At 42.0% G+C, this 25,000-nt stretch overlaps 1 protein-coding gene across 1 annotated transcript in view; it reads right to left on the bottom strand.

The window, feature by feature from the left end:
• The window catches only part of ELP2 (elongator acetyltransferase complex subunit 2), a 1,608,146-nt gene that overhangs the window by 1,216,246 nt on the left and 366,900 nt on the right, over positions 1 to 25,000 (bottom strand). The window contains exon 5 of the mRNA XM_044065497.1: positions 21,970 to 22,047. Coding sequence (XP_043921432.1) covers positions 21,970 to 22,047 — 78 coding nt within the window. The remainder of the gene's footprint in view (positions 1 to 21,969; positions 22,048 to 25,000) is intronic.

The following is a 25,000-nucleotide window of genomic DNA, read 5'->3' as shown; positions in this document are numbered from 1 at the left end:
TCTTTCTTTTAATATCATAATAATGTTCTCTAATCTAGTCCTTTAGTTTTCACCACATAAAAAGAACTGCAGGATTCACAACTAGCTAAACACACCACATAAATGGTGTTGCAGTTAAACTTCCCAGGACATGCCAGTGTCCTGTCATAATCACTCGCCACTACTACTGGGCCTTCACACATGTACCTACACTTATGACAAAACCCACACTTCTGCATTCTACCATGAGAAAAATGCATGTTATTAGAAGATGATTCAAGCAACGGACTTAACTTTCCTACTTTTGGAAAAAACTATTACCAGGGTCTCACCTACATGTTTTTTTATCTTATCTGTAAACACTCAATTCCAAAAGGATTTCACAACACTGATTTCCAAATCAGTGTTAGCACTGTAGGGAAAAATAAAAACAGGTTTAGAACTATCAAAGTGGGGATAGATTGTTGCGAGTTTGTACTTTGAAGAAGTCTTGTGCTTTGTTGTATGATGTAAATGCTCAGTATGTTCTAATAAATGGTGTGTCTGTGATTTTACGGAGGTCCTGGTTTGTTTTTTTATATTTTTTTTTTCATTTTTTTTTACTTTCTGGTGTATTTATTAGTTAATGGTTTCTGCTCTGCAAGCTTTGTTTTTCACCAGTGCGTCTGGGTTCTTTTTTTTTTTTTTTTTTAGTCATTTCACACCTACTACAAGTTTACCGGGTGATCTTACTTTGTTGTTGCAACAACTGCCCCGCTATGTAACCCCAAGACAAGAAGGGTATACAACTGGACCTGGTGTTTGTCATGGTGGTATTGCCAAAAGCCAGAATCTTTTCTCTTGCCCTCCTCAAATTTGTACACAAGTGGTTTCTAATGGCTCTCAGGCAACTGTTACCTCTGGTGAGCATTCCAAGCACTTAGGGAACAGGAATGAAAAGGATGTTGACTTTGGTGTTTGGTTACATTCCTCTGCTACTTCCTTTTTTGCAAATGGTAGCGTGGAACTGGAGGGTTTATCTTTGGAATCTCATATGGTGCTCTTTGAAAAAAAGCTACAGAAGATCTGGAATTTACAACTGAAAAATGCCTATCTAAGGGAGTGTTTGAAGAACGAACTGGTTCCCAAGTGGATGCGTATTTGGAAATTTCTTAACTAAATGGATCTGGACTCGGGGCTTTATCTGGAGTTGAAGAAGCTTTTTGACGACACAGGTATTTCAATGCTGAAATTAATGCCAAAAGATAATGACACAAATTACTAGTCTTGATGCTGAATTAAAAGCCCTGAATACTGATATTAAGAAAGATTTGGTTTTTAGCAGTATTAAAACTCAGATGTTGGTATTTTTCAGAAAGTGGATCTTAATGTAGCTAAAATTAAGGACAGAAAACTCTGTAAATTTATAAAGGACAAGGATGATTATGGCAGGGGCTCTGAATAAAGAATCTGAATAAAGTCTATGAACTTTGCCTCTGGTAATGAGGACCATGGATGAAGTTTTTTTTCTTTTATTTATTTATTTTTTTTGGTTAGAACAGCCACATTATTGACATTATGACAAGCCTGCCAACATCCAGCAGAACCATGGTCTCAGGCCTGCCACGAACCCTCAAACAGGGCAAAATCAAGTGAAGACTCCAGGCAGAGGGAGGGGCAGTGGAAATTACAGACTGTAATTAAATGCAGATGTGATTGTAATAAACCTATGCATGAATTACGCAAAGAACCTTTTAGGATTTTCAACTTGTACAGTGTGGAATTTACCTATGAAATCATGCCAATTTTCAAAAAAGGTTTTAATTTTGTTCCTTCATTTAAATTAGATATTATGTGTGCTATTACTCAGTTAAGATTGTATACTAGATCTCTTAATTTAAAGTTTTTTCTTGATCAGGCTGCTAAGTCATACTATTGATTGTCTTCGTAGAACAAGTATGTGTTTATTTCTCCCCCAAACCCTCTGGTTTCTACATTTGAAAGAATTTGTGAAGGTCAATTCAGAGACCTCTTTAATTCAAGCAAGAAACTTAAATAATCCCTGATGATTTACCTAGGGAGGAAGGAGGTTTGTTGAATGAACTGACTTACAATAAGACTGTGTGGATTATGAAACCTGATAAGGGTGGCAGGGTTGTTATCATGAACACTACTGATTACTCAACTAAAATGTTTATGATGTTATCTACTGAAACTGTCATTACACAAAATTACTGTTGCTTATGCAAAATTGGATTTTTATTTGTTGGATATGGTACTCCAAGGGGAATTAAAACATAATGAGTGTGATTATTTGAAATGTGACCAATCCTTGCTACATTCGGTATTCTCAAGATACATAAAAATGTGAATGATCTCCCTTTGAGACCCATAGTGTCAGCAAAATTTTCTTAAGGATTTGTGGCACTGTCTGGAGTTATTTAATGGTTTGGGTTTTGATGCTGATATTATATTTATTACAGTAGATATTAATGATTTATATTCAGTGATTCCCCCCATGATATTGAGCTTGAATGGTTTGAGTTATTTCTCATGAAATTTTCATCATTGTCAAATTGTGAGGTAAGAGTTGTGGTTACACTTACAGAATTGTTGCTTAAAAATAATTGTTTTACAGTTTGATGGTAAATATTATCATCAAAGTACTACAGTGGCAATGGGTGCCTCCTGGGCTCCCATTCTGCCAATACAGTGTTAGCCTGGTGGGAGAAAAAAGTAGTGTTCACTTCCCTGTTTTTTCCAAAGTTTGTGTTTATTTCTGCTTCCTCGATGATATTTTAATCCTTTGGAAGGGTACCATAAATGAATAGGAGGAGACATTAAAGGTGTGGGAGACTATTGATTTTTTTAAGGTTTACTTGTTGTACCAAGGACTGTATTCATTATTTTAATATCACTATTGGCAAAAATTTAGAGACTGGGTGATTTACTTCTATGATTTTAGGAAGAAAAATTTTCTAATTCTTACCTTCATTTTTAAAGTTGTCATCCTTACCAGCAGAAAAAAATCATAAGATTGCCTCACCTTATGTCTGAGAATGACAAGTTTTTTGAGGAATTACATCTCTTGCATTGTTTATTCTTACAGATGGAGTACCTTAAAAATTTTGAATAAATTACAAAAGGAAGTGATAGATCGCTGAGATCGGTTTGCACCTATTTTGATGGGAGGTGTGATGCACAATAATTTGATGAACACTGGGCGCCCTGTGGAATATGGTGCTTGGGGTAACTCGGATAGTTCTAAACCTGTTTTTATTATGCCGTACAGTGTTAATATTGATTTGTATATCAGTCCTGTGAAATCCTTTTGGAACTGAGTGTTTACAGATGAGATTAAAAAAGTATTGGGTGAGACCCCAGTTATAGTTTTTTCCAAAGGTAGGAATGTTAAGTTGTTGCTTGAATGATCTTCCAAGAAGAAGCATTTTTCTCATGGTAGAATGCAGAAGAGTGGGTTTTGTCATTTGTGTAAACAGGGGCCCACTTTGTAATTTCGAAAGCCCAAAATCTCGAGTTTCAAAATACTGATCCCAGAAACACGAGATTTTGGAATCTCGAAATTACAAAGTAAAAAAAAAAACCCCACAAAATGTTTTTGCAGGGGGGCAAGACCCCTGCACCCCCCCCACACCCCCTGCAACTTAAATATACCATCTCCAAGATCGCTCTACAGTGGAGAGAATGTAGCGTGATCTCGGAGATGGTATATTTAAGTTGCGGAGGGTGTGGGGGGCACAGGGGCAGCTTGCACCCCTGCAAAAACATTGTTTTACTTAGTTTTTTTTGTACCACTTGGTAGTTTTGAGATTCCTCAATGTTTTGAGTTCAGTGTATCAAAACACGAGATTTTGGGCTTTCAAAATTACAAAGTGCACCCATAGGTACATCTGTGAAGGCCCAGTAGTAGTGGTGAAGGATTATGACAGGACACTGGCGAGTCCTGGGAAATATAACTGCAACACCACTTATGTGGTGTATTTAGCTAGTTGTGAATCCTGCAGTTCTTTTTATGTGGGGAAAATTATTAGAAAATTGAAGGATCGGATTACAGAACATTATTATGACATTAAAAGAAAAAAGATGACTAATGCATTATATAGACATTCCATCATTTGTCCTTTCCTTTAAGAAGTTCACTTTTTTGTTATTAATAGAATTATCAATTCCCCTGTATGTGGTGATGCTGACACTGTATTGGAAATGCGGGAATTAAGTTGGCAATTAAGGCTGAATGCCTTGGCTGCCCCGGAACTTAATGATGCTTCATCTTTAAATAGTGTCCTGAAATTTAAAGGAGCCTGTTTATGGAAGAACGCAGTATGTTCTTGTTTCTGTGAGGGTGTTGTAGTTTTAAAACTATTGTTTATGCATGACATCATAATTTATTAAGTTGGGCAGGTTGTAATTGGTTGAGGATGTGTTTATAAAAGCAGGGGCAGTTTGTTGGGAGCTTGTCCTCTGAAGAAGTCTTTTGTTTTATTGTATGATGAAAGCCCTCAGTATGTTCTAATAAACAGTGTGCCTGTGATTTTATGGAGGTCCCTTTTTTTTTTTTTTTACTTTTTGGTGAGTTTATTGCTTTTTCTCAGTCCTCCTAATCTTTAACAAAAAAACATCCCTTCACTTGGACCAGTACAGTCTAGACTACAGAAAGGATGAAGACCTCAAATACTTCCACTGAAGCACCAAAATTTATGAAGAATATGTTGCTGATTTCATATATGCAAATGATTGTGCCCGCCTTCCATAAAATTCACCTTTAATCTGAACAAGCCACATTTGCAGAAGCTTGACAACATTTGTGAACCTCACTCAGACTTGACAAAATCAACATGTTCTGTTAAGTTAGCATGCTCAAGCCCTTACAGATGACCCTACATAACTTACATTTAAGGAACAGACCCCTAAGACAGTTGAGGACTTCCTTTACCTAGGTAGCTACAGCAACCAAAATACAGGACATTCAGCAAAGGACTAATTATGCAATGCTGTCTTCTTTAAGAAAATGCCTGAGTCCATCTTCATTGACCTTTACCATTTATACTGTTTAATTACAATCTCAATCCTTTTTTCCCCCAACAAAATTCACAGACACCATCTAAAAAGTTAGGATGATACCATTAACAACACCTATAGGAAATCCTCCACATCAAGTAGGAAAAACCTCTTTGCTAGTATCCATATCTTTGATGACGCTCACATCAACAGCACTGAGACAACGATCTGCAAACAACATCAGTTCTGCTGGAATAAAAACTGTGTTTGTCTATCTGACTCATAATTATAAAAACAGGTTCTGTACTGCAAGTTTAGTCATAGCCAGAGATGCTGCTGGGAGGTAAAAAAACATGACAAAAGGAACATTTAAGGGTTAACATGAACCCAAGTATGACGTTTACAAGTTGGGAGACACTGATCAACTCCATAGCTTTGTCTCCATCACTGTATTTTAAATTGTGCCCTGCTCTGAAGAAGAAAGCCTAGCTTCCACAGTTGAAAAAAAGAGAGAGAATAGGAGGAAAAAGAATCCTCAGTCAGAATGCACATTTCTCACTTAATCCATATGCAATTTTTTTGCGGCTGCAAATACGAATCCAACATTGGAGTACTTATTGGCCTCAGAACATATCAGGGATCCATTATAGGCACAATTCCTAAAAAACTCAGAGACTGCCAGCACAAAAATAAAATAGGACTCCTCCAGCTCTTAGCTCATCTCTGTGATCCCATTCCTATACCACTGAAGTTAGGCTGCCTCCCTCCCACACGATGGGTGAGCCAATGTCAGCCACTCATTTGTGCCCTCATTGTGCAGTCCCTGTTACCAACACTTTCTTGGCATTTTCTAGATCTATTTCTTTTACTGACTTAATGATTATCATGATTAATTTTTTTTATGATTCCCAATGTTTTCTTCACTTTTTGAGCTTTTCTTCCACCAGCCTCTGCTTAAAAGGAGTTTTCACTTAGATGGACTTTCCTGGTAAACAAAAGCAAATAAATATATTTGTCTCTATCTAAAAATGGCACACTTTCAAAACTAGCTTCTTTTCATTCTAAATGCAACAAATTCCATTTTCTATGCACCTGTTTTTTTTAACAGCTTGCATAGTTTTCCAAAGATTATTGGTCATACCTTACTGTAAAATATCCATAAAGGATATTTTACAACAAAATAAAGATTCATGGTCAAGTTCTTCTATGTGCCACCACAGTGGTACAGCAGCAGTTGGCTCATCTCTTGGCTCCTCCATTCAACTCCCTTCTGGCTTGACTTCTTTGGGAGTCAGCATACTCCCACCTGTGTCTATGTGGGTTTTTGCAAAGTTTCCACTTTCCTCCATCACCCCAAAGTCAAGGTGACAGATGAATCAGTGATCGTCTAAACTTCCTATGCAGGAATGTGCAGTATATGTATGAGCATGTATTCATCCTGTGATGGAATGAAATCCCATTAAGGACTGGTTCTCAGCCTTATGGCCATTGCTAGCCCCTAAACAATACAAAGTGGGTACAAGAAAATCAATTAGGTTTTATCACATCAAGAATGGTTTTACTTTTTAAAATTTCACCAAATCAAGATGATTACAAATTATGTTTCATTATCCAAATGAGAAGTGTGTAGTACAAATATATTTCTCAACACACACCATATACTAACACAGTATTCTTAGCACTATATTTATACTACTTGCATTAGAAAGATGCAAGACCGTTGACCTAACTTCTAAGAATTAACATCTCTGTATTTAAAGCTCTGTGATGCAATGCTGGAACAGTCAAAACATCAAACATGTTGCAAAGAAAAAAATAACTATGCCGCATAGCCTATGAAAAACACATTTTTGAATAAGGGATGTTCGACTAAATTATCCTACACAGTATCCAAACACTCCAAACCATACTTTCAAAATGTACGCAGTCAACTGGAGTCAAAGCAAAATGTACAGCCTCTGATTTTGAGTAGTCATCCAGATTCTATCCTGGTTGTGGAAAACTGTAACAAGTCTTTTTTTTTTATGGACAAATACTGGAAGGGTCATGGGAGAATGCCAATATTATCTAGTTGCATTCCGTATACCTGGAGAAGGTGTATGACCATGTAAGCCTGGAATGCTTTTTTAAGTGCTACAACAGCAGTGTGGTTGCATGCCACTTGGTCTCTATGTTTGAGGAGTGAGACTTGTGGCCTCATTCTCAGTGTTACAGTGAATACTTAATTCTAAAGTGGAAAAACACATGGTGGAGAAGTCCTTGACATGGGTTTACAATAATCCATTCACATATCTTTCTTTAAAAATCCAGAGCCCTTTATTCAAAAGTGCTCTTGTTCACCTTTGTGGACTTCATCAGACAAAAGCACTTACACTTGTGAAAAGCTCATTCACATCTGTTAACACTCACTTAATGAAGTATCAAATAGCTGTATGCTGGCAGGCTGAACAACAGTTCAAGAAAGTACTAAATCACAGTAACTGTTAATATGAGACGAGACAAGCAGACAACACAATTAGTGATGCAGGCATGGAGCAGAACACAACGTGATAACTGCCGTCAGTGGGAACATGTTTAGGAAATATTGGTGCCTGGTTTGTTGCAGATCTACTTCACAGCCTGACACATCTTGTGTGCTTGGATTTTGGAATTCTACATTCAGCTTTTGAGTTATACAAGTACAGGCAGTGTCTATGGCAGTTTCTGTGCTGTTAAGCTAAATATGTTCAAGTTTGGCATATGAGTCTGTCAGTGATATCTTTCTTGTCTCCCCCTTCAGTTTTGTGACTTTTATGAGCATGTTATCAAGATGCAACCATGAAATGAGCAGTATTTCAGTCTGAAGACACCAGGACTGCACTTCTGTCAGATACAGATAGTAATGTCCCCTCAGCCAGCAGTAACTGTGATTTTCACGCTGGTGTCATCTGCTAAGTGTAAAGCAGCTATGATGAAAATCTGCACCTCTAAATCAGAAGTCATGATTGTCTTCCAGAAAAGTGTGTCTTGCTCTCACCAGCTGAAGGGAAAGCAAATACCTCAGATACAGAAGTCTAACCATCTTGGGGGTCTTGTACACAAATATGGGTAGAGAGTTTTGTGAAACCTGTGCAGTACTGAAAGCACTACACACACTGTGCCATACTGAGGTGGTGAAACAAGACACAAACCAAGAGCTTCATCCAATGACTTATCAATAAATCAACATCCATATCCTCTCCCATCATCATGAGCTTTGGGTAGTCACTGAAAGGATAAGATGGATACAAGCAGCAGAAATTAGGCTCTTTCACAGACTATCTGGACCTATTCTCCATCAGAAAGATGGGCACTGGCAATCTGGGGGGACCTCAGACTAAAGACACTTTTCCTTCATGTTGACAGCAGTTACTTGAGGTGGTTTGGGCACCCTCCGAGGGTACTTTTTGATAATCTTCTACAGAGACGAGACTTAAGGTCAATCTCACAAGACAATGGGCACATAATAGCTCTCATTTTGCCTCGAAACACCTGGAGATCTTGGAGGTTGAGCTAGCGACCATAGCTGAGGATAGGGCAGTCTGTTTTACCCTGCTAAGTTTGCCAACATTATGGCCCTACCAGGTCAAGCAGTTTAGAAAATAATGGTAGTGGTGGTGGTGGTGTGAATTTGCAGTTTAACTTATCAGGAAAAAGTTGTTGAATAGTACAAGGTGTTAAAAAGTACAGTTTTGTACCTACCATAAATGTAGATGTTCGAGTGTTCACACTGCTGCAGTCATCACACTTGGGTTATCCTGCCGTCAGGCGGTCCCGCAGTCGGACAGAGTTCCAAAGTCTTGGTCCGGCGTCGGTTACTGTCGCTTCTTCCCTGACTTCAGTGTGCCAGGGGTATATAATATGCATCTGACGCCATTTTCTCCAGTCTTTCTTGCCGCGTGGTGCCCGAAGCAGAAGCAGTTCGCAAGTGCCGATCGGCCGACTCCTGAGATTTTCGAAGTCGAATTTCAGATCAGAAGTCTTCGATAAAGCTAAGTACCCGGTTGGGGAAACCCTTTTCTTGCCTCAGACCGATGTCAGAAAAAGTTAATGATTGTATTTCTTGTGGGAAGCAAATATCTCATAAGGACTTCCACTCTTACTGTATTCCATGTCTAGGCCCTGATCATGACGTCACTAGTTGTTGGTTTTGTGCTAGATTTTACAAACACACTACAAAAAGATGTTTTGATTTTGCTTTACACTACTTTGGCCAAAGGTTCAATTATACCATGCCGTCGGATCAGCCGACGACCTCAATACCGAAAAAACGCAAAGACAAGAATAAAGACAGGCATCCAAGGTCCAAAACAGACAATGAAACCTCTTCTAGGCCAGTCGCCGGTTCTCAGTGAGGCGCTTTCGCAGCCCTGACACCCGCTACCTCAGCGCCACAGGCCGCTTCCGACTCCCACGTGGAGACAACTAGGCCTCTGGAAACTCAAGGTATTGGGCCTACAGAAACTAATCCCTCAGATGGGTCCAGAGCTGCTGAGCAGGCATCGGCTTCTGAGGGTGTTTTCAGACCTTCACAACTTACCATTAAAACAACAGCCAAGACAAAGGTACCATTAAAGACAAAGAAACAAGTACAGCATTCTCCTGGACAGCCCTCCATGCCTAAGAAACATTTGCTTAAAATGGCCAAAGACCTCATTACTTTTCTCAGGAGGGGGATGGGAACCCCTGATTAAAGGCCTAGGCAGGATACAGACTATGACTCCTCTGATCAGGTTTCCATTTCCTCCGATTCCTCTTCAGACCAGGGATACTCCTTACCCCCCTATGAGGACTCTGATGCTGAGGAATCTATCCCTTCAGCCTCTCCTCCTGAGGATTATTCTTTTGGAGAAACTTTACATACCATGAGGGAGCATTTCCATTGGGAAAGTCAGGATTACTCAGAATCCAAGAAAAGGCTCAGGGATTTCCTGATATCGCCTCAGCAGAGGCCCCTGGCTATTCCGCCTGCGCTACATATTGTGGATGATGTGTTCTCTGAATCCAGCTTATCTCCTGACTCTTTGCCCCCTGCTCCAGCCAAGCCAGATAGGTATTATAGAGTCCCTGACTCTCACAAGCTTCTTTACAAAAACCCTTCTGCTGATCCAGAAACTATTTCCCAGGGTCCAAAAGGGGTTAAGGCTTTCAATGCAAAAAATCCAGTACCCTCGGACAGAGATTCCAGAGCTTTGGACAGATGGGGGAAGAAAGTATACACGTCTGCAACTTTAGAAGTAAGAGCTTTAAATTGCCAGTTTCACATGCTTAAGTACCAACAATATTTAATGGCTCAGTTAAAACAGAAAATGCTTGCAAGCTCAGAAGCTCCTGATTGTAAAGAAATGCAGGATTTATCGCATGCAGTTGAACAGGTGGGAAAACATACTTTGCAATGTGGTTTTGATTCTTTAGAGGCCTCTTGTAGAGCCGCAGTTACAGGTTCTGTTATTCGAAGACATGCTTGGTTAAAAGAACAGAGTTTACCTGATCATGTTAAGGCAAAATTATTGGATGCTCCTTTACAGCATGATACCTTGTTTGGTGTTAAGGCAGAAGAGGTGTTAAAGAAAATGGAGGATAAAGCTAAATCTATGCAAACAGTCAAGGATTTCTTACAGGTACAGCCACCTCAGTTTAGCAGAAATTGGCCAACAAAGAATTGGTCCTTTCCAGTGTCAGACAGGCCACAGAGAGGCAGATACAGACGCCCAAGAGGCAGATCTCAACCCCAAGGCTCAAACAGATAATGACAGTGGGGCACCTCAACCCCAAAAGGAGGTGAGGACAAGTCTCAACCTTGCAGGAAACAATCACAATGACTTTCCTCTGCGTACGCCAAGCAAGTCCCTTTTGGAAGCCCCCTTAGGGGGAAAACTAGCACTTTTTTCTCAAAACTGGCAAACAATCACCCAAGACAAATGGCTCCTGAATATTTTGTCTCAAGGTTACAGATTCCACTTTCATACTTTACCAAAGCTAAAAGGAATGCCAGACCTGCCACAAAATCAATGGGCAGAGGCACAAAAGCAAATTTCAGCCCTCATGGACATGAGAGCTATACAAAACGTACCACAACAGGAACAAGGACAAGGATTGGAGGCCCATTTCAATTCTGAATACTTACCTGGATATTCCGAAATTCAAAATTTTGACATTACAGCAGCTTCTACCCATGCTGGGCAAGAAGGCTTGGCTTGTTACTCTGGACCTCAAAGAGGCATACTTGCATGTCCTTATCAGACAAAATTGCAGAAGATACCTCAGATTCAAAGCTGGTACAATGCACTACCAATTCTCTGCACTGCCCTTTGGCTTATCTACTGCACCCAGGGTCTTCACAAAGTGCCTGGCACCAGTAATTGCATTTTGCAGACAAAAAGAAATTCAAATATATCCATACCTGGACGATTGCCTCATTCAAGCAAAGACAAAGGACATTCTTCTACAGCATCTGGCGTTTGTGAAAAAGTTGCTAATTTCTCTAGGGTACACAGTAAATGAAAAGAAGTCAAAAAGTACAGTTTTGTACCTACCATAAATGTAGATGTCCGAACAGGATAGCATCTGCAGTCCTAACAAATGGGTTGTCCTGTCGTCAGGCAGCCCTTCGGTCGGCCGGATTCCAAAGTCTGGGTCTGGCCTCGGCTGGTGTCGCACTTCACCCGACGTCATCTCTGCTGGTCTTCGGGTATAAAGGCATCAGCCGACGCCATTTTCCTCAGTGTTTCTTGCCCCAGATGCCAGTTGCCCTCTTGGAAAACTAAATTTTGGGTAAATGCCAATGTTTCCAAAAAAAGGTAGGCAAACACAAAAAATAAGCATGTATGTACATATATACAAACAAATACACCATAAGAGATCCCCCCCCAGCTAGCTATTAGGAGGGTAAATACCCTAGGAATACCACAGAGGGGAAGGAGGGTGGGTAATCCTGACTGCAGATGCTATCCTGTTCGGACATCTACATTTATGGTAGGTACAAAACTGTACTATGTCCTTCAAGGATGCATCTGCAGTCCTAACAAATGGGTAGAATACCATAGCCAAACTAGGGGAGGAGGAAGAAGAATTATGGTGTAGTTAGGATCCCTTGCAATACAGCAGTGGCAAACCCTGCTCGGGATTTAAAGTATAGAGGTAAGTTATAATGCTTGGCAAATGTATGCACGGAGGTCCAAGTAGCCGCCTCAATAATGTCCTTGGTAGCCACTCCTCGTAAGAAAGCTGTGGTAGTGCTGTAGCCCTTGTAGAGTGAGGTCTTATGTTCTGTGGAATTGGCTTTCCATGGTAGGAGTAACAGAATCTTATGCAATTTCCTATCCACTTGGAGATTGTCTGTTTGGAAATTGCTTTTCCTTCCCTTCCTGTTGCATAGGCTACTAGAAGCTGGTCAGTTTTTCTATTGCCCTTGGTTCTGTCCAGGTAGTAGCGCAACTGTCTATGTACATCCAAGGTATGCAGCAGTCTTTCCCCCCTGTTCTGTGGATTGGGAAAGAAGGTAGGTGGATTGCCTGGTTTAGAGACACTCTGGATACCACCTTAGGCATAAATGTAGGATTAGTTCTCATGGATACTCTATCTTGATGGAAGATTAGGAAGGGTTGTACTGCCATTAAGGCCTGTAGTTCCGAAACCCTTCTTGCTGAAGTAATTGCCAGTAGGAAAGCAGTTTTCCAGGATAGGTGTTGAAGATCTGCTGTTGCTGCTGGTTCGAATGGAGGGAGTGTCAATTTTTCTAGCACAAAGTTCAAGTCCCATGCTGGTAATGGTGGTTTCCTAGGAGGTTTTACATTCTTGATTCCTCTGAGGAACTGCCTGAGTAGAGGATGTGAGAAGACAGGGGCATCGAAGCTGTATTCTACAACAAACTAATGGGCACAGTATTTTTTCATATAAGGGGTGGCGTAAGCCACAATAATTTGGGCTAGGCTTATAAATGCCTTAGGGCAGATAGCCTAGTATAAACCTATGAACCTATGAAGAAATAGCTGATGCATGTATCTTGATGGAGGAATAGGACAGGCCTGTATGGAGAAGCTCTGCCAAATACTCCAGGATGTTGGCAATATCTATCTTTGACATCTTTTCCTCTTTCAGTGCTCCAAATGACAAACCTTTTCCATTTCCCTGCATAGTTCCTTCTCGTAGAAGGTCTGCGGGCCTCCAGGATAATGTCTTTAACCCTTTGGGATAAATCTGGGTTAGTTGCTGTTACGTAATGTTCCAGGCAGTTAGTTGCAGAGTTTTTAGATTCGGATGCATGATGTTGTAGTCGTTCTGAGTTAACATCAAAGGCATCAGGGGTAGTGTCCACGTTCTCCCCCGAGACATGCTCCTCAGCAATGGATACCAGTGTTGTCTTGGCCAATTTGGAGCTATCAGAATTATCCTTGGACGCTCCTCTTTGATTTTCAGTAGTACCTTGTGCATCAAAGGAAGAGGTGGAAATGCATATGCTGTCAGGCCTTTCCAACTGAAGGATAGAGAGTCCACCTTCCATGCAAGTGGGTGGTATGTCCTTGTGCAGAATTTCTTGAGCTGGTGATTGAGTGGGGATGCGAATAGGTCTATTTGTGGCATTCCCCATTTCTGTGTGATGGCCTTGAAGATGTCCGGGTGTAGCATCCATTCGTGAGCATCCGAGGTAGTTCTGCTTAACATGTCTGCTAGGATGTTTTCTTTTCCCGGTACAAATATTGCCTGTAACTGAATGTTGTAGCTCAGAGCCATATTCCATAGGTCCAGAGTCATTCGGCATAGGGGGTATGAATGAGTGCCTCCCTGTTTGTTGATGTACCACATGACTGTGGTGCTGTCTGTCCTTATCATCAAATGGCCTTCTTTGAGGAATGGTCTGAAATTCTGGATTGCTAGTTTTACTGCCAGCATTTCTTTTTGATTTATGTGCAGGTGCAGTTGATCTGGGGTCCATAATCCTTGTATGCATTTGTCTAGCATGTGGACCCCCCAACCTAGGTCTGAGGCGTCCGTTGTGATGGTTTGGCTTGCTTGAAAGTTGTGGAAGGGCAAGCCTGGGTTTGACTGGCATGCTTGAGCCCACCATAGGAACTCTTGTTTCAGGCATGGGATTAGTGGTATTTCGGTTTCTAAGCTGTGCCTGTGTTGAGACCATAAATTCTTTAGGTACCACTGTAGTTTTCTCATATGCAGTCTGGCATGGGGGACCAGGATTATGCATGATGCCATGAAGCCCAAGGCCTGCAGTACTTTCCTTGCTGTTAGTTTGTTCTGCTTTGTTAGTGCCAAGAAGTAAAGAGGGAGTTGTTCTTGTTTTTCTGCAGTTAGGAATGCCATCTGTTTTACTGTGTCCAATTCTGCACCCAAGAATGTTCTTGTTTGGGATGGTATTAGTCTTGACTTTTTAAATTGACTGTGTATCCCAGGGCTTGTAGTAAGCAAATGACTCTTTGTAAGTCTTTTGTCAGCTTGCTTTTGTTGTCCGCTTGTATCAGGCAGTCGTCCAGGTATGGATAAATTTGGATTCCTGTAGCCTGCAATGAGCGATTACTGATGCCAGGCATTTTGTGAATACTCTGGGCGCAGTAGATAAGCCAAAGGGCAATGCTGAGAATTGATAATGCTCTGATCCTGCAAGAAATCTGAGGTATCTTCTGCAATTTGGTCGTATGGGGACGTGCAGGTATGCCTCCTTGAGATCTAGAGTTACCAGCCAACACTCCTTGCCCAGCATGGGAAGAAGTTGCTGTAGGGTCAGCATTTTGAATTTTGGAACAATGATGAATGTGTTTAAGGCGGACAGGTCGAGAATAGGTCTCCAACTTTTCTCTTTTCTTGGTACTAGGAAGAGTCTGGAGTAGAATCCTTTGCCCTGTTCTGTTGGTGGTACTCTTTCCACAGCTCTCATCTTTGTTAATTGAGCTATTTGTTTTAGAGCTTCTGTTTTCTGGTTTGGAGGTAGGTTTGGCATTCCTCTTTTTACTGGTAAGGTGTGGAAATGAAACCTGTAGCCTTGGTCTATAGTCTGCAAAATCCACTTGTCTTTTGTGATGTAGTGCCAATTTTTTGAAAACAAGGCTAACTTTCCGCCTAAGGGTGCTGCTATTTGTTCCCTGGTAGGCGGTGTCAGAGCCAAGTCACTGTGATTGTCCCGTTGCAGTGGCAGTGGTTGTGTCTGTGCCTCGCTGGTTATTGCCTTGCCACTGGCGTCCTCTGTAGGCACCTCCTCTGGATTGATTTCTGCCTCTGGAACGTCTATTCCTGCCTCTCTGAGATTTAGAGGAGTCTGGAAAGGACCAATTTTTGGAAGGCCAGTTCCTGCTAAACCTTGGGGGCTGAACCTGTAAGAAATCTTTAACTGTTTGTACAGATTTTGCCTTCTCTTCCATTTTCTTCATTACTTGCTGGGCAGGAGAACCAAATAGACTGGCCTTATCCATAGGAGCATCTAACAGCTTTGCTTTAACATGATCCGGCAAGACCTGTTCTTTCAACCATGCATGCCTTCTTATAACTGTGCCAGTTATGGCTGATCTAAATGAAGCCTCCAGTGCATCATAGCCACATTTTAAAGAATGGTTACTAACCTGCTGAATGTTATTCACCATTTCTAAAACATATTTCTTATCTAAGGAATCATCAGAGGACAGTTTCTTAGTTAACTGATCAAGCATAAACTCTTGGTATTGGATCATATGAAACTGACAGTTCAAAGCTCTAGCTGAGAGAGTAGCAGAGGTGTAAACTTTTTTACCCCATCTCTCTAAGGACCTGGATTCCCTTTCAGAAGGGAGAGGGTTTTTTGCTGAGGTCGAAGCTACTGCCTTAGGCCCCTGGGAGATAGTCTCAGGATCTGCAAGTGGGGCCTTGTATAGGTGGTGATGAGTGTCCGGTACCCTGTAAAACCTATCGGGTTTGGCAGGGGCTGGAGGTAAGGTATCAGGAGCAGTGCAAACATCATTAAATGCATCATCCACAACAGGCAGAACTGGAGGTATAGCTAAGGGCCTATGTTGCGGTAAGTGTAAAAAGGTCCTAAGCCTTTTTCTTGAATCTGAGAAATCTTGTCCCTGCCATTGGAATTGCTCTCTCATGGCATGTAAGGTTTCCCCAAAGGAAAATTCCTCTGGTGGAGAGGCATATGGAATAGATTCTTCAGCATCGGAATCTTCATAAGTAGAAAAAGGAGCCTCTGGATGGTCTGTAATGTCTGAATCATCAGAAGAATCATCTGAGGACACTGGCTCTGGGGGCTCTGCTCTAGGTCTCTTTTCTGGAGGCTGAGAGGCCCTGTCTGGGTGAGATTGGGATCCCGTTATTAAAGAGATGAGATCCTCTGCGAGACTAAGCATATCAGAACTGGAACTGGGCCTGTGTGAGGGGGGCTTAACAGGCACTGATTTAGCAGTTTTGGCTGCTTTAGCCCTGGCAAAGGCCTTAATAGACATGGCTGCAGGAGGCCTAGCAGCACCACGTGCTGGGGTAGAGACATCCAAAGGGATGGTGTCCGATAATTCTAGAGGGACCACATTAGTAGGCAAAACTTCAGAGGCCGATTCAACTAGGGTAGCAGGAGCCTCGGTAGTAGTCAAGGATTCGGCTGAAGATTGACCCGTTTGCTCGGTTTCGGCCAAAACCGAGACACTCGCGGTTTGCTTAACCGCGGTTTCGGCCGAAACCGCGGACCGCGAGTGTCGGTCTTTTTCTTTGCGTTTTTTAACAATTTGAGAAGTCGGAGGATCCGACGGCATAATGTACGCAAAAACTGAGCCGAAAAACTGTTCAGCAAACTCCGACCGACGCCTAAGCGTTCGTCGGTTGAAGGAAACACAGGCTAAACAGGCTGCTACGTCGTGTTCTGGGCCTAAACAAGGTAAGCAGTAAGAGTGGAAATCTTTATGAGGTATTTGTTTCCCACAAGTTAAACAGTTATTTACTTTTTCTGACATCGGCTGAGGCAAGAAAGATTTCCCAACGGGGTACTTAGCTTTTTAGAAGTCTTTGAAGTAGTATTCGGTAGTAGTAATCTCTGGATCTGACCGACCGGCACTTGCGAACAGCTTCTGCTTCGGGCGCCACGCGGCAAGAAAGACTGAGGAAAATGGCGTCGGCTGATGCATTTATACCCGAAGACCAGCAGAGATGACGTCGGGTGAAGTGCGACACCAGCCGAGGCCAGACCCAGACTTTGGAATCCGGCCGACCGAAGGGCTGCCTGACGACAGGACAACCCATTTGTTAGGACTGCAGATGCATCCTTGAAGGACATCTAGTGCCCTCACAACAGATTACATTCCTGGGTGCCAGCTTAAATACAATGGCCCAGATGGCTTACCTCACACCAGACAAACAAGTTAAACTAACTCAATATTTTCAATTACTGGCAAAAAAGTCCCATCTCCCTGCAAGAAAAAATCTGCAGGCCCTGGGATTCATGGCATCCTGCATACTACTAATACCATATGCCAGACTGCATATGAGGAAATTACAATGGTACCTAAAAAGTGTTTGGACTCAACACTCTCACAGTTTAGAAGCAGTAATTCCAATGATTCCCTGCCTACAACAGGAGTTTTGATGGTGGGCACAGGCATGTCACCTAAACAAGGGTCAGCCTTTTACCAAACCCACAGCCAGGCAAACTCTAACAACAGATGCTTCGGATTACACCTGGGAAATACACATGGCAGGAAAATGCATTCAGGGCAAGTGGACCACAGACCAGATGCATCTTCACATCAATCAAAAAGAGATGTTGGCTGTTCAAAATGCCCTAACAGCTTTCAAGGGCTTTCTACATCCAGGACAACTATTACTAAAGACAGACAACACCACAGTAATGTGGTACATAAACAAGCAAGGGGGCACTCATTCTTATCCCCTATGCAGGCAAGCCATGACCTTGTGGAACACAGCTCTAACATACCAAGTTCACCTGCAAGCACAATTCCTGCCAGGAAAGAAAAATGCTCTGGCAGACGACCTAAGCAGAAATATCATGGACCCTCACAAATGGAAATTGAATCCACAAATCTTCAGCATGATCACACAAAAATTGGGATGCCTAGACATAGATCTTTTTGCCTCCCCACTGAATTGCCGACTACAAAAATTCTGCACAAGGACTTATCACAAACAAGCATGGAAAGTGGATGCTCTTCTGCTCAGCTGGAAAAACCTAAAAGTCTATGCCTTCCCACCACTGCCTCTCCTTTCAAAGGTACTCCTAAAAGCCAGACAAGAAAAACCACAGATGATCCTGATTGCTCCAGACTGGCCACGCCAGTACTGGTACCCTATCTTAAGGAACTTGGCTCAGGGCCCACCATGGATTTTGCCCCAAATTCCACACCTTCTGACTCAACAAAACAATCAGATCCTGCATGGTCAGCTCAAAACCCTAAACCTGGCTGCATGGCAGATACTTTAGTCAAACAGGCAACACCTCTCTCAAGCTGCTATGGATGTCATTTTGGTGGCCAGGAGGCCTAGCACCAGGAAAGCTTACTCAGAAAAATGGAAGAGATTCTGCGCCTGGAGCCAGGCTCACAGACATGACCCTCTTATTCCAAACATTCCTCAGATTTTACAATACTTAATTAAGATGCTGGACAGAGGCCTTTCCTTCTCACCAATTAAGATCTACGCCTCTGCCATTTCTGCACATTACAACACGGATCCTCCTTTATTCTTTCATCCCTTGCTAAAGCAGTACCTCAGAGGGGCTAAATACATAAGACCGCCTCGGAGAGCACCAACACCAACTTGGGACCTCAATTTAGTTTTGGAAAAACTGACCCTACTACCTTTTGAGCCAGCCAATGCAGCCGATCTAAAATTTTTATCATGGAAAACAGCTCTGCTCCTGGCAGTAACTTCAGCACGAAGAGTCTCAGAGCTACAGGCATTAATGGCAGTGGAACCTTTTATAATTTTTCATCAGGACAGGATATCTTTAAGGACAAACCCTACATTCATGCCAAAGGTGGTATCTAGTGTGGCTCTTAACCAAACCATCCATTTGCCAACTTTTTATCCAAACCCCCAAAATAAAGGGGAGAAACTTCTGCATTATTTGGCTATACACAGACAGCTACACTTCTACTTGGACAAAACAAAAGCTGTCAGGAAAACTGAACTGTTTGTAGTATATGCTGCAGGATCACAAGGCAAGGCTATCTCAAAGCAGACTATATCCAAATGGATAGGACACTATATTCGGTACTGCTATACACAACATGGAAAATCTGTCCCTAATAACATTAGGCCTCATTCCACCAGGGCAACAGCCACTTCAACAGCCTTTCTCAGAAGAGTACCTACCAAGGAAATTTTGGAGGCTGCAACTTGGAGTTCAGTGCACACCTTCACCAAGCATTATCACCTGCCTCTCTACTGTAAATGCAGACCAGGATTTGCCACTGCAGTTCTGCAGGGCCTCATAGCCAATCCTAACTCTTTATAGACCAGCCACCCAACCTTAGCTTTGGGATTCAACCCAAGTGTGATGACTGCAGCAGTGTAACACGATGAACATCTGCTAACTTTCTTCAACAAAATTGCACTCTGTATAAAGAATGGAAAATGAAAGCAAATACACACATTAAAAAAATGATTCTCTGCAAAATATGCAAAAGTGAAAAATGCCATAGTCAGCAAATATGTATTATGTATTTTAATATAGAAAGAACAATCTGTTTTGACATCTTCATACAATTATTGGTTATTTTGTGACCCAAAATAATGCAGGAAGGCACCCAGGCTATTTAAGGTTGGATTCAGTCGATGCTAAGTTTCAAAAAGCAACAATTGCTATGCACAAGTCAACAGCAAGAAAAGATATCCCCAAAATATTTATTCTTGTGGTATTACTTTCATAAAGCACTAATGCTAAGGAAGGTTAACTGGCTGCCCAATCACTAGATGCAACTTGTCTGAACCTAATGAAACAGTAAAGGGTTACAGAACACCAAGACTGTTTGTTGACATTTTACAGCACTATTTTTTTAGTAATTTTCAAGAGATCTGCCTGTCCATACTACCTCCACTGACCATTTTCTTAACTCCAACCTACCATCTAGTGACAATGAGGGTCCCCCCATTTATCCTTGTGTTGCTATCTATTCAGGCATAATACCCGCTTCTGGTTAGGCCATCAGAGCTCCTCTCACTCTAATATTCAGGATTTATTTATTCTTTATACAATCCCACTACAACCACTAGATAGGCAAGTAACACAACTGCAAAGCATATCAATGTGTTCCACCAGCTACTGCACCTGTACAAGCTGGGACTTCAGCTTCAGTGAGGCCCTGCATCAATAATCACTCTAAACCACACAGCAACAGCCACTACCTGACAAGAGGAAAGAATTTGGGTCTGAGACACAGAAGGCTACAGGGATTAACTCCACAAGCATAATAAAAAAAAACAAACAGCTTTAACAACAACATTAAATAAAAATGATAAATACCTCCTTTAGTTCAAAGTATAGCAAGGATACTTGCCCCACAAAACTGACACGGCCTACTGATGCCTGGGTATGTATGTGGGTGCCAAACATAGCAGCAAATGGCAAGTGGTCCAACACCCAGTAGTGTGACAATTTGGTCAACACAGACAGGTGTTAGACAGGAGTGCAAGACTGACAATCCCCAAGTAGTGGAATACTTCCTTTCCCCAGGGAATGTGCAATCTTGGAGTTAGTATATACAACTAGCAGGTGGGGCATGCAGCCATTGGCGTGGAGGGTGCAGGGTGGGCTTGCTGTCCTGAAAAACACTTACCATTGGTTTAGACCGCACTGAGGTAATCCCCAGAGCATGCAGAGAATGTTTTGATATTGGTGACTGATGTTATGAAGATCTACTGGGTATTGGGGAAGTTGCTGGTTGCTCCAGTACTCCAACACCCATGTTTGTATGTAGTTGACGTACTTTACTTCACCATGTCTTAAATGTGGTTAGAAAATCATTCTGCATAGCACATTTAGTCTATAGGATACCTCTTCCTGGCCAAGAATGTCACAGTTTCTCCAAGTATGTTCTTCACTAAACCTAGCATTGAATACAACGTCTATCCAGTTTTCACTTCCCTAATCATGCAGTCACAGACATTACTAACAAATCCAAGGGCACAGTGCCCTAAACTACCCAGTCAGATTAAAAGCCTTCTTTATTCTCTGTTTCACATATGTTCTTGTATGCTGACCTATTCCTGGCTTTTCATGCTACATATAATCTTGCCATTTTTAGATTTCCTTCACTTCTACAGAACTGGTGGTGCTATCGATACCTGCACCAAAATGTGAACACCCATTGGTAGGTTAACACCACTAGAAAGCATAAAGGATGATACTTAAACCCAACACATCCCATGTTTTGGAATAGACTCTTCTGCATATCAAGCACAATAATACCCATGATGCCTTAAAATCTAGACTCAGAGAATGGGTAATCACAAAGTCATCTCTGGGATATATAGTGTTAGTCTACCTGAATGGGGCAGGTAAAGAATTTTTAATGAGGTACTTGGCTAAGCTTCTCAACGGTCACTTTGGCTGCAAGCTAGGTGCATACCTACGGACCTTTAAGGTAGAAACTCACCAAAAACTCTCCAAAAAGAAAAAAGGCCACTTAATCTTCACCTCCTCACCAAGTCTACCACTGCTCTGTGTTTGTTCCTGAACCCATATCACAAGCCAAATACACTCCAATCTTTGCTACAGTACTGGTGCAGAAATTGTTCTGATATTAAGATATCCAGTAAGGCCACCAAAACCCCGTCTTCCATTTTCAACCATCTTTTCTTTCACATCCATGCCAAACCCTTATAAGCTAATGGTAGGTATGAAACTGTCCTTACTACCAGGTGATGAAATAAGTTTATCCCTAATGGGACAGCAAAAAGCACAACTACAGTTAAGCATCAGATTCTGTTACAAAAAATCTTCACTAAAGGAAAATACTAGAACTGTATGGCCAAAATACTTACCATTAACGCCAGGCAAGCAGGAAAGGGATACATCCATAACAAATCCATTTCCAAAAGAAACTGTTTGCATACATTCCCCTGGAAAAAAAAAACAGATAACATGAAAAGATAGTTATTGAGTAAATACAATGTATGTTGTAAAAGCTACCTACCTGAATTCTCCTGACATGCAAATACAAAAAAGAGCAGAAATATCATACTAAGAGATGCCTCAGAATGGTAAATTACTCTACCTATATTTTTAATCCCCCATTTTTTATTCTATGCTTGCAGGTTTCTAAGACAACCAGAAATTGCATACATACTCATTCCAAACTCTTCCTCTTAAATCATGAGGACTGTTGGGTTAGATCACACTGCTGCTAAAAGGTTTTCATAATACCTACAATCCCCCCACCTTTAAAGCATAAATTGCAAAGGTATTATTGCTTAAAATGCAGACAAACATTTGCTGGTGTCTTCCTCTCACAACAAACCTGTCTGCCTTCTTTGGGCATCCCAGAATCCATCAAGGACCTGCCAGGCAGCACAAAAACCCAACCCTACCCCCTCCCAGCCATGTAGCTGCTACATATATCTAGGTTACAAAATGACAGCAAACCATCAGGGTAACATACCTACGTATTCCTTCATCTCATAAAATGGCAAGCTGCCTAGCCCAACTGTTTAAAACTCATTACATCAGAGTGAAGCTTCCAGGTGCATCTGCAGTTAATTCCTACTGATGCCTCAAGGTGTCAAATATTGCTTGTTCATATTTGCATCAATAATTCCAAAAACATATTATATACAAGCCCCGGGATTCATGAAGCTCGGCACAAGGCCGGCGTAAGGCCTGCGCCGGCGGTGCATGGAATATCCGGCGCAGTAGCGCCATATACATATTAATGAGAGTGCACCGGAATCACAGACACGTGCGTAGTGTACGTGAGCGAGCCCAGGTAGGATGCGTCTGGAGGCATGTCTAAGCCGGCATGAGGTGAGCAACCTAATGTGCTGACAGCCACGGTCCGCCCACAATAGTAATGGCAGCAGCCAGGTCCTGTGCAGAATGAAACGCACGTACAGTATGCAACATAGTCCCCGTCCCAAATTAACGGAGAAGCAAATAGAAGCCACGAAGGCATAAGTGTACCCGTCCAAGGAGCAAAGGATACGCATAAGACCGCGTTCGTCCCGCAATGCACTGTCAGTGTTTACACTCAGAGAAGGTGTACAGCCGCATGTCAGCGCGCCGCAAGGTCACCACCTGTCCCACTTTGGTTGGGGCAGTCTCTCCATGGACAGTTGTGTCCCGAAAAAACGTATTAGAAATGGCTGATGTGCTACGATTGTAGGACACAATGATATCCCGTATTTAATGTAATGGTAGCATGAATTGGTTATTTCTGTAACAGAAATACCTAAATGACACAATAAACAGAATAAGCAAGGAAATTGCCACAATAATAAGCATATTATTTAGGCAAACAAGTGAATTTCTATGCTATATAGTGACCGTTTGTATGTGTCGGCCTGTAAAGTCAGATGTGAGTCCCGGAAATATCCCAGATCGGAAAATGGAAAAGGTGGAAACCCCAGTAGCGACATGGGCATGGTCACCAGGGTTACCTGCTGTCCCAATGTGCCATGGACAGTCCCTGATTGGACAGTCGTGTCCCTGCAACAATCGTAAAAATGGAAAATGACCTCCGATCCTGCCACGCAAATTCCGCAATATACATCTAAATAGTATCATAAAACATATACATTACGATATGGAACACAGACATGGCATAAGAAAATAAATAAGGAAGCCAAGCGCTTACAGAATAAGCTCATAGTATGGCAAACAAGTGAAGTTCTGTCAACTGCACTAGCCCTGGGTATGTGTAGTCCTGCAAATTCAAGTGTCCACATAACATGCCCCACTATGGGCATTGGAAAAGGTGCCAACCATAATGGTCACAAGCAGTAGTGACAGTACATAGTCGGGTAGCTGTGCTGACATAACAACAGTAAGGAAGCAAGATACCTCAAACACAGGCAAACATGTGCATAGCAACATATCCCAGACCCAGCAACGTCTCTGTTGCATACACTGGATGGTGTATGATGAAGTGTAATATCCAGAAGCAGAACCCATGCATTCGGATGTACTACACAATAGCCTCATTGTACATGTCAGTCACACCCATGTATACCCCTGCACCCAAACCTGCTAGCATCCGTGTGCAGCTATACAACCACACACAATGTGCATACCTGAACTGTGGTAAGATGTTTGTGTTAGGCAATGCCACGCGGGCAAATACGTACCCCACATGTCACCAACCCACCGCAGGTACAGATATGTAAATGGCTGCATGTGAATGTGTCAGCAGAATGTGTACATCCGGCATGTAGTATGTACCCGTCCAAACCATCTAGGTTTGCATATGACACGGTGCACATAACTGTACACATGTGGACAAGTCGGGTCGTTGGACCACCGCATCGATGATTATCTTTGCAGTGAAGTCGATCACATATAGCGGAACAGGTGCCTACCACACAGGACGTCCTAACAGGGTGCTACAGGCAAAGAAGAGGAAACTGGGACATCACATGTGGAGATTAGCGTTGCTGGACGGACAAATACACACGGTCAAGGTAAAGGACGGAACAACATGCATATGGCCGGATGGATGTTGTTCACGAAGTATATAGAAACACATATGAAGTTCCAGTTTACACTCGAAATACTATATAATGTATTGAATTGTACCGTACAATATGGCAGTAGAACTAAGCCTGCATGTAATTGGTGAAGCTAAGCTGTACTGTGATGGAATTCTGAACCTGGCAGTAAGCAGTACAGCAGGCTCATGTCTGTCATCATTAATTATTTGCTGGGTTACAGAACAATAAATGTATGTACATGCATAACAGCACTCCTTCCCCAGAGGAGGATGGCCTTGTGAGCTCAATCGAAGATAGCAGTACAACTCCCTACCAGAGAGACAAAGCAACGGATTAAGAAATTAACTGCCCACTGTATCGTAACAGCACC

The sequence above is a fragment of the Protopterus annectens genome, chromosome 3.part0 (assembly GCF_019279795.1).
Source record: "Protopterus annectens isolate FY-2018-M chromosome 3.part0, PAN1.0, whole genome shotgun sequence".
Classification (NCBI taxonomy): domain Eukaryota; kingdom Metazoa; phylum Chordata; order Ceratodontiformes; family Protopteridae; genus Protopterus; species Protopterus annectens.
Note: the sequence above shows the minus strand (reverse complement) of the source record. Positions and strands in the feature narration are given on the sequence as shown.